An 11,446-nucleotide genomic window follows, 5' to 3' on the forward strand; every position below is an offset into this window, starting at 1 on the left:
GACTTCTCTTGAACTGTACTTTGTGTCTTTTCTTTCTTTGTTATATTTGTGCTTTGTGTCTATCTGAATAAGCAAGCACTTTAAAACTGTATTTTACTGTTTGTTCTTGTATTATGTTGTTCCACTATGGTCCTAGGATACAGGAAGGGCTGAGTGCTCCTAAAAGAGAGGCGAAAGATACCAAAGGGACATTCAAAAATCGAAAATAAACCGACAAAACGCCATGTCTGTTTAACCTCACCACATGCACATTTCATATATGCCTGTACCAAGTCACGTTCAAATACAAGACCTAAAGGTCAATTTTATATACAGGACAATGATTTAAATACAACAAAGGGACACATATTTGATTTTTATGACGTCACAGGACTCGTATATTAGAAAGGACACAGATTTCACACGTGGCAAATAGCCACATATTTGGGTGTGAAACAAATAAGAGAAAAGGGCAAAGATTGGGACTGGATATAGATTCGACTCTTACACATAAACATGAAATAGTTTCCACTTGCTGTTCCGCAAATATCAATTAATATAAATATTTAATATAAATGTTTTTTTCTTTTTTTTCATTTAAGCAACTGCATGGAAGGATGGAACATTAAACACACTTGATGGTACTGAAGATATTATTAACTTAAAGAATCTTAATTCAGGAATTCAACAATACATTAATGATTTCAAGAGCGCTAAGACAAAGGGATTTGACACAATATTTGATGTTTTTGACCATGCAACAAAAACATACAAAACAGCGGAACAAGAAGCTAAGGTATCAACATTTTAGTACTTATGATGGCTTATGTATTTGAGTTTAGATAACATAGTATTTGTGTAATTCAATTTAATTAACTAAGGATTGGAAATATGAAGAAATCAACGAATTCGTTTGATAAGTATATTACATCCACAAACCTTTGGAATCGGAAAAAAAAATACTGTGCAAATTGATTGGAAACAAAAAATTTCGGTCTATTTCATAGGAGTTTCATAATCCTATTATCTTTGTTGTTAAAAAGTTTGCCTGTTTCTTGCTGCAACCAAAAGAACATCAACAGTGTCTTTGACTTATTTGATTAAAATAACAACTTGAAATAAAATATGTAAAACATGTAAAATATAAAATATATGAAATATAAAATATGTTAAATATAAGATATGTAAAGTATAAAATATGTGATATATAAAATATGTGTTATATAAAAAATGTAGTTTGGCAGTCTTGTGTGAACTTACAAACCACTTCCATATACTAGTAGTACTTTGGAAATTAAAGTAAAAATAGGTCGGGAATCCCTTCATTCATTATTTCCAAAATGTTGACCACACTAGAAAAGGTTTGCTTGATAGTTGATATATTGACTAAAGTCATATTTAGAATCAGCAATAAGCACAGCTGTGTATCATATAGATATTATAATAGAGAAGATTTTTTTTCAACAAAACTAACTGAGTTTTAAGTTTTCAAAACAAACAACACACTTCATAATTATTTGTTCACTGTGGCTCAGGTTTCCTAGTTATTTGTTTTTAAATATTGAAAGCATCAACATCTAGCAAGTGCAATAAGTTCGACTAACAATCAAAACATAACACTTACAAACAATCAATTAAATCATCTTGTATACATAAGTCTGTATTTTTATATAGAGGCAAGTATCACGACTGTTGTATTTTGATAGAAAGGGAAACACTTGATCTTCTTATTAATTATACCCCTGACAAGCAAACTTTTATTGGGGTCAAAAGAAACATCCTGGCTCTCTGTTTTCTTTCTATGTGCTCTGTAACTTGATACAGTTGAAGAACACAACCATAGGAAATGACTGAAAGAATAAAATCCCGGTACTATATGCTAAAGATGATCAAAACCAAAGTTACTCACTTCAATGTTGCTATATGTGGTAATAGTCTCTCATAAGTACAACTCCATCTATATGGCTTAAAAGAGGGACGAAAGATACCAAAGGGACAGTCAAACTCATCAATTAAAACAAACTGACAACGCCATGGCTAAAAATGAAAAAGACAAACAAACAACAGCACACACGACACAACATAGAAAACTAAAGAATAAACAACACGAACCCCACCAAAAAACTAGGGGTGATCTCGGGTGCTCCGGAAGGGTAAGCAGATCCTGCTTAACATATATTGATGACACCCTTCATAGTTACATATTTTGTGGATGAGCGAAAGAAAAACAGTTCTGGTCCGACATGTGTATGTGAATATAAGCAAAATTACACGTCTCCTCAAGCTACACAATAATCATGCTTGGAATATTTTTACAGAGTGGAAGTAGTGGAGGTTCCAGTGAATCTGTTTGTGCTAAGGTGCGAGTAAGAATTGTCCAGGAATTAGTTCTAACACGTGATGCATTCAATGCTAGACTGGAGATAGAAAATGGAGAAACATCTGCACTGGAGAATATAATGGTGGAAATAAGAATTACTCAAACGTATGGAAATGGAGAGTCTTCAAAGGATAAGTTTTCCATAGGTGAGAGAATAAGCTTGGCAGAGTTTTCTATTAACTATATTGATATAATCTTACATTTTAGAAGGACTACTTTATCAGCATACTGTTTAATAAAAACACGTTTTGTCCTGCTCACCTGGACAGTGACATGGTTGATAATTTTTCACACATTGTTACGTCGCTATTAAGTTCAGCTCACCATTCTAAGTCGCCGAGCAGGGTGATATAGTTGTCAAAATGATACGATTATTGTAAATATTCAAATAATGTTGGACAAATAACATTCTCTTATGATAGTGACCTGTTATATATTTCTTGCGTGAAGAGATATTTCTGGTATCACACTGCTAGGTATGTGGTACAAGAAAGTGAAACCAAACATGGGTTTAACTTGATTGGCTTATTCCGCATCATGAGAAAATATTGCGACATGTTCATTGGATCTTCGTAAAGTCATTGATGACTTTCTAAGGTTGAGACGATGTACATTTCGATCATGGTAACAAAAATGTATGTTTTCTTAAATTATATACGAAACACTCACACTTTTTATCTAAAAATCGTCTTTTTGTCAAATATTATTACATCCTGAAGCGTATAAAAGTTTTAGTTTGAAAAGAAGTCCTTCTTTTTTGGGCGTTTTCTATATATTTTGTTTTTGTTTTGTTTTTTGTTTTTGAGGTTTACATAATTTGTATATTTCCTTTCCCCAGGTAAACCATCATTGATAGGAATATCAGGTGTAGATGGAGAAGGGACCCTTGGAAAAGATTTGTCAGGATCAGCTGAATGGTTAATGATCCCTTATTCTACAGCAGCACCACAAGAGGATACATTGTATGATGTTGGAGGTCGGTTATCATACAGAGTTGGTGGTTCAAACTTTTCCGTTCCTTTGCTACCAGACACCATAACTGTAAAACCTAATCCTAGTCTAGTGGTGCATTATTTCCATGAAAAATATGTAAGAGGAGATGATCCATTAACAACAGATGTTGTTGAGCCAATTATTCCATTCAGTTTAGCAGTATCTGTAATGAATGCAGGTTTTGGCATAGCACGGGCTCTGCGCATTTCATCTGCCCAGCCAGAAATCATTGAAAATGAAAAAGGTTTATTGATAACATTTAAGATTGTAGGTGCGCAACTTGGAAATAATCAAATTGCTCCATCACTTTCAGTTGATTTCGGAGACATCAATTCCGATGAAACAAAAACTGCACGTTGGCTGTTGACATCCACTCTCAAAGGGACATTTTACAACTACACTGCTACCTTTGAAAACATTAACCCCCTTGGAGATCCACAATTGTCATTATTGGATGAACTCGAATATCATGAACTTATTCACTTGGTTAGAATAGACAAAGAACATTTCATTGATGACTTGGATGATTTTTTGGTGAATGACGTTGTGGATAGTAATGCCATGCCAGATAAACTTTATAACAGTCAGAATGGATCAGATGTCTACGATGTGTATACAGGACATATTAGCCAGTTATACACAAGCTCATACGTGCGATCCCAAAACAAAGTCTATACAGTCGTACATCTCAAAGTAACAGCAAACGCATCAACCTGGACATACACTAGAATGGAAAATAACATCACAAGTGCAAACCCTGTTGATAATCAATATTTGTTACAATGTGAATCAAGTTCAAACAGGAAACTAATGATTGAAAAAAATGTATGGCAGACAACACATATTCTTGATAAGTTCTTTCTTCATATTTTTGATTTTTTTCCCTCTAATGAAACAGCTGAGGAGGGTGTGGAAGTTACGTATGCTATCACTTTTGGACCGCGCAATATGTATGCCCCCATATTCAACATGACCAGTTACTCACAGACCGTGCCATTTGATGTTTTGATTGGATCCGTTATATTAACACTATCAGGTTATGACATTGATAACGATCAAACGTCATTTGAGATAGATGATGAAAATATTAAATCAGTTTTTACCATAGACGAGACACTTGGAAACATCAGAACAAAAGTTCCTCTGAATGCAACTGCTGTGTATAAATTCAAGGTGATGCTAGTAGATCATGGCATTCCACCAATGTCCTCTATGACAAATATCACTATAAGTGTAACTGACTATACAGTTTCTTCAGTTCCATCTACAGACATTGCAAGCACAATATCGACACCACTGACTTCAGATAGAACTAGCACTACTACTAACTCTGCAGGGTCATCTTCTACAGAAGAGACAGTGGGAGGTGATACAAGTACAAGATCTAATGAAATGTATACATCAGAATCTCAAGCCACGCCTACGATCACTGCAGGATATACTTCGGAATCATCTATACCTGATGAACAGAGAAACCACACATATACCACATCTACTGTTACAGATAAACCTACCACTGTAAAGCTAAAGGGTACAACTTCAGGAAGCTCAAGAACTGCTACTTTACCTACCTTTTTATTTATTTTTATTATTTTCCTTTTTGTTCAAATGAGACAATAATTTCATAAATTTACCTGACTTGTTGGAATTGGAACAAAGTATAAAGACAAGTCATTCTTGTATATAGATGAAACATCTAAAGAGTAAATTATAACTGTTTCAGTTACTGCTATTAAGATTCGAAATTATCAACATAACCAGAAGTCGTACATGTAAATATAAGGGATAGTGATAGTTAATGATAGATAACTCATTTTAAAGAATATTTTGCTTTATACATTTACTAACCAACATTCCGAAAAATGTACAAACAACTTGATGTTCATCATTATAATAGACGTGTTTTTACATCATATAGTATATCATTTTAATATTATTTGTCTAAGAAATAATACAGATCATATTTTTCCATCAACTAAATAATAAAAAAAAAATATATCAAAGCCTGGTCATTTTTACATTGTTGATCAATTCTTATCCATGTCGGGTTTTTTAATATCATCACAACTTCCGACTAAGTACCCATATCCTGATATTGTCAAGTAGAGTCGATACTTCAGAAACGAAGTTAATGAAGTCATCAACTGTAATGTGAAAAAACCCGTATGCGGTATTGTAGAATGTTTGCATGAAATCAAGATATATTTGAATTCTAACTTCCTCTTGCCATTATATCTATAAAAAAAAAACAACATTCATTTGTTATAAAATATTTATAATTCCCTTCTCTGAATGTCTTTACATATTGGTTTATAATAATGCACAAATGATGATCTAATTGTCTTTTTTATAATTCATATGCATGTTGTTTGTGCCAGTGTGAAATCACAGATACAGACCATTCCGGTTAAAACATTTTCCCATTGAACATGTTGAACATAGGGAAATATATAGACACATCCATCGCTAGTTTCTACTTTGACTAGACAGTAACATTTTGCATGGATGATGCATGTTGACAAACACTTATGAAAAGATTCTGTTCTTTATTTTTAGCTCACCTCATCACTTAGTCAAACGTCGTCGTTAACTTTTTACATTTTGAACTTCTTCTAGAGAGCCAATGAATGGAATGAAACCAAACATCGCATGAATATTCCGTATGATTGTTGTTACTTTGTAGCTGATTCATCATCCAAGAAGGCCGTTAGCGGGGGACTTCGTTTAACAAAGGACCCTATGGACAAGACATAGACATTTCTTCTTTTAGATAACCACTGAATGGAATGAAACCAAACATGGCATGAATGTTCCTTATGAGGTGTTGACCAAGTGTTGTTACTTTGAGGCCTATCCATCACCCAAGATAGCCGCCAGAGAGGGACGTATTTTAACAGAGTATAATATGGGAAATACATGCAAAGTTCTTTTTTTAGAGAACCACTAAACGGAATAACATGGTATGAATGTGCTGACCAAGTATTGTAACTTTGTAGGCGATCATTCCTCCCAGATTGCCGCTAACGGGGACTATGGGAAATACATACAAATGTTTTTTTTAGAGAAGCATTGAATGGAATGAAACCAAACAAGGCATGTATGTTCCTTATGAGGTGCTGACCAAGTGTTGTTACTTTATAGCAAATCCATCAACCAAGATGTCTGCCAACGGGGGACTTAGTTTAACAAAGAATCCTTTGGGAAATATATACAAATCTCTTTCTTCTACAAAACCGCTTAATGGATTGAAACCTTATATTGTATGAATGTTTCTTTTGGGGTGCTGATCAAGTGTTGTTACTTTGTAGCTGAGTTTTCATCCAATATGGCTGCCAGCAGGGGGAGTAAGATCAAATAGGCCCCTTTGGGAAAAACATACAAATGATCTCTTCTAGAGAACCCCTTAATAGAATGAAACCAGAAAAGAAGATCCACACTTAAGTCAGCATAAGCAAAATTGTCAAATGACATTTTGTTGGAGTTATTGTCCTTTTAAAGTCGTTTCCTACAATTTCAATGAATTTATTGGTAATTTCTGTAAATTTTACGAAAAGTCTTCTGCTTTTGATTAAATTACGGGGCCAATATGAAACCAAATTTGGCCTCAATCATTAGTAGGGTATCTGTTATGATTTTTACATGATTTCCAAACCAAAGTAGAATCAGATGAGCGACACAGGCTCTTGGGAGCTCCAAGTTTTTACCAAGCAATTTTGATGACATCTACTTTATTATTAATCTTTAATGCGTTATTTGAAAACCAAATTGTTGCTAAGCACCTGCCATACCTCAATAAAACATAAGGATGCAATCCCAGCAAATAAAGCCCCAAACGTTATTTTTTTTAGCTCACCTGGTCCGAAGTGTCAGGTCAGTGTTTCTCATCACTTGGCGTCCGTCGTCCGACGACGTTGGCGTCCATTGTCGTCGACGTCATTAACTTTTTTTTACATTTTGAACTTCTTCTAGAGAACCAATGAATGGAATAAAACCAAACACGGCATAAATGTTACTTACAAGGTGCTGACCATGGGTTGTGACTTTGAAACCGATCCATCATCCAAGCTGGCCTCCAGCGGGGACCTCGTTTAACATACGACCCTATGGGAAAAACATACACATGTCTTCGTTTAAAGAACCACTGAATTGAATAAAACCATACATGGCATGAATGTTCCTTATGAGGTGCTGACTAAGTGTTGTTACTTTGTTGACATTCATCACTCATTTACTAAAAAGAAATATACATTTTGTCCGTAAATCTAACATATAAATCACGACATCTTTTAAAAGGTTTAACCCTTTGTTAATTTGTTTGAGGTACACTCGACAAAGTGTCTTTGAATATCCATGTAAAAACTAAAATATTTGAACATTTATTAGTGAATTGGTCCACACTATATTCAATCCTGATGCGGCGTGATTTGGATTTTTCGATTAAATTTTCCTCAAGTCTCTGAAAATGTTGTCTTTCAGTATACTCTCAATCTATTGAACTGACTATAACAAAACTTGACAGTAATACTTGAAATAAGTAGTTTTTCACAGACAAATTATCACAATCAGTCTATTCGAAAAAAAAAGTCTTGTTTAGGTGTTAAACCAACAAATCATAGTACTGTAACGAAAACCGAGCGGTCAGGCCTTAGTGTTTTACTATAAATGTATATCCCTTAGTGTGTTGCTATAAGAATGTTTTTTTGTAAAAATGTATAAATATATAGGAAATAAAAGTTATAATTGGTGACCCTTCTTTGGTAGTGTGGTACTCTGGTATCGTGGAACTCTGGTTTTCTGTATACAACCTGGTAAGGTTGGTTCCTCTGGTAGGGTAAAGACTCGAATAGAAAGGCGTAAATTGGGATATAGGTTTTTGGACTGTGAAAGTGTGTGAGGTTCTGGATAATGGTAACTCTCCGTATTGACGTTTGAAAGAATAACAGACTCGTTAAATAAAAAAACAACTTATATTTACTTTAATATGCATTAAATATCAACAATACATATATATATTTTGAATAACTTAACGGTGTTCAATTCTTTTAATAGACTCAGAAAGTTTAATAGTTGGAATTTAGTAATCGGCAAATGGTAAACCACAATACCCAAAGGTTCGTTATAAATAAACTCATCATAGATACCAGGATTGAAATTTTGTATTTGCGACAGACGCGCGTTTCGTCTACAAAAGACTCATCAGTAAATAAAAAAAAAAGTAAAAAAAGGCCACACAAAGTACGAAGTTGAAGAGCATTGAGGACCACAAATTCCTAAAAGTTTTGCCAAATAGAACTAAGGTAATCTATTCCTGAGGTAGAAAAGCCTAAGTATTTCAAAAATTCAAAGTTTTGTAAACAGTTTATTTATCAATAATTCTTATATGATTTGCATATCTATAAATACTTGAATTGGATTGGTCAATTAGAATTTTTCTCTAAGTTTACACTTCGATAAATCATGTTTCCGAAACTACTTTTGTAATCTATTAATGCGCAATACACAAGCTTGTAGTGATCCCGGGATTTTCAGCAAATTGAGATTCAAAAACAATTGCATGACAGTTGTGACTATTCTAGTGCATATATAACAAAAAAAGAAATAAATTTAATGCACTAAAGCTTCGAAAATGTATAAAAATAGAATTAAATAAAATTCCGCGAAATTTCATGAAGGATTTGGCGAATTTACGTCATGGCAAAACACGACGTCATACGAATGGAAATTTTCAAGGGAACGATTATTTCGTTACGTGTACGCTTCAAATTCGGATAAAATTTAATTAAAATTAAGTTTTTGAGGTAGGTGCTATTTCATTTAAGATTCCGTTGTATTTATCGGACATTTATGGTTTTTAGAAAGTCAAGATGGCGGCGTACTCCTTAGTTACGACTTGCCATTGTGCTTTTGATGGTAAATATATATAGTAGCCATCAACAAAAAAATGTTTATTAAATATCACAAATGTTTGGCTAAAGAATTATAAGGATTAAACACATTATTTCTAGAGGTTATTGATGTGTAAACCGGGGCTCTTACTCACAAACTCAACATAAAAGTCCTTCGGACTTTTATTCAGTTTGGTAGTTAATCACCCCGGTTTACACATCAATAACCTCTAGAAATAATGTGTTTAATCCTATATTATGACCATATCAATGATAGTTCATGTCAACACAGCACAGAAGTGCTGATAACCCACATAATACGGATGTAGTCTCCTCGTAATACTTGTTCTGGTAAATGGTATCTATACTTATATTAAAATCGCTTGGAATTAGCGAGTGTTACTTGCCAAATGTAAAATCCTACTGAAGACTAACTGTATTCTCCGTATTTATACTTAGGTAAACTAATTTACCGATTTGGTTAACCATTTACCATTTTGGTGTACTATTCACCATTTACCATTTAGGAAAATACATAAATTACCGAAACCGGAACTGGTTATAACCAAAATAGGTAAAAGGTCATTGTTCGTCAATTGAAATAAACAATTCAGAGGTGTTCCGAATTAAAAAAACAAAGGCACAGATAATAAAAAAGTTTTAGAGTTACAATGTTTAAACACAGTTATCCAAGAAATATATAATAACAAAAGTTATTTATCGGTACGATTAAAACAACGTCATCACACAATTTAAGGTGAAACCAGTTCCATTTCAGGGAACCGAAATTTTGTCACACTTCCCCCACCTTTGAAAAAAAATATTTGTCCTCAAACATGAAAATGTATTTTTTTGATTTAAAAATCAGTTCTTCAATATTATTCATTAAAATATTACATAACATGCATAGTGTCGTGTTTCCTTCTCAGTATTATTTTGGAAGGCTTCATATTCAAGAGCTACTTGAATAGCGTTATTAATACTTTTTGCTTTGGTCTAAAATAGCCTATTCCATGTCTCCATCATTTAGGGAATCAACATGATCAATAAAACAATCGCGCGCTAATTGTTCTTTAACCTCTATCGGAGCTCTATTGATGGATACGCTAATCTTACTAGACGTGTTATGTCTTGGCCTAACACAGGTATTTGTTCCGTGTGTCCGAGTATTTTACTTTTCATATGCGCCCTGTATATTTCAGCTTGGTTTTCTGGTTGAAAAAGAGACGCTAAGGCGTATAATTTAGTCCGCATCTCTGGTCTTAAATCGGCTAATATACTTTGGGCGGTACCTCTTAAGCTAGTAGCTAGTTCTAAAGCTTTCTCTTTGTCAGACCATTTGTTAATTGCTGCAATTAATTCAAACTGAACTAAATAGTGTCCCCAATTACCCTCCCCATCATAAAGTGCTGGTTTCTTTTTGTATTATTTGTATTTTGCAAGTTAATATCATAATCACGCCCAAAAATTGGTTAATTACTACTGCCAGCAAATTTAAATTACTGGTTATTTCACCTGTACGATGTTCGTGGTCGGTCCCGTTATTCCCCACTCTGAATCGTCCGCGGGACGTCAAAGGTAATGCTTGGTACGTTGCCCCCTGATTATGGAGTACGCCCCGGTCCAAAGTCCTAGGTAAGTCTCTTGAATCCCATCTACACAGTCGGGCATCAGATTCAAAAGACGTCATGACTCCTCTTGTACTCCCGGAGTCTCCCTCAGCATTATCCATTGCTTTTTGACTCCAAAACCAATACCTAGACTCTCTGGCAACATGGTCAGGTTCCTGTGGTAAAGGAACCAAAAGAGTCCTCGACTCTTCACCAAAATTCTGTTTTACCGTACGCGCTTCATTTTCTGTTCAAATGCACAACCGTTGCTCTATTTGAAACTTCCGGGTTTTTCGCTTGGTCATTGGCCACTTTCCTTGACGGTGATACATTACCTGACAATTACCTATTGTTATTATGATGAATACCATCCTTGTCGTATCTTTTCTTATTCTCTTGTGAGGGCGATTTATCTTGGTTCACTCTTATGCTTATCTCTCAGGTCGGCGTCAGATCATTGAAAATTTCACAGGACCGAGATCGGGGAAGCACTTATGTCTAGTTTACCCTTGGCAATTAACCTAGGTTTTTCAAATTTATTTTCTACTTCCGCGCTATCCATTTTACTTTATAATTATGTATGCCTTATCTTAAATATA

General features: G+C 34.3%; 1 protein-coding gene across 1 annotated transcript in view; it reads left to right on the forward strand.

The window, feature by feature from the left end:
- Positions 1–5,354, forward strand: part of LOC143063814 (uncharacterized) — a 100,204-nt gene extending 94,850 nt beyond the window's left edge. Inside the window, exons 32-34 of the mRNA XM_076236195.1 lie at positions 582–775; positions 2,298–2,505; positions 3,198–5,354. Of these exons, the coding sequence (XP_076092310.1) occupies positions 582–775; positions 2,298–2,505; positions 3,198–4,972 (2,177 nt within the window). The 3' untranslated portion in view covers positions 4,973–5,354. The remainder of the gene's footprint in view (positions 1–581; positions 776–2,297; positions 2,506–3,197) is intronic.
- Positions 5,355–11,446: the final 6,092 nt, after the last annotated feature.

Source organism: Mytilus galloprovincialis, chromosome 2 (assembly GCF_965363235.1).
Source record: "Mytilus galloprovincialis chromosome 2, xbMytGall1.hap1.1, whole genome shotgun sequence".
NCBI classification, from domain to species: Eukaryota; Metazoa; Mollusca; class Bivalvia; order Mytilida; family Mytilidae; genus Mytilus; species Mytilus galloprovincialis.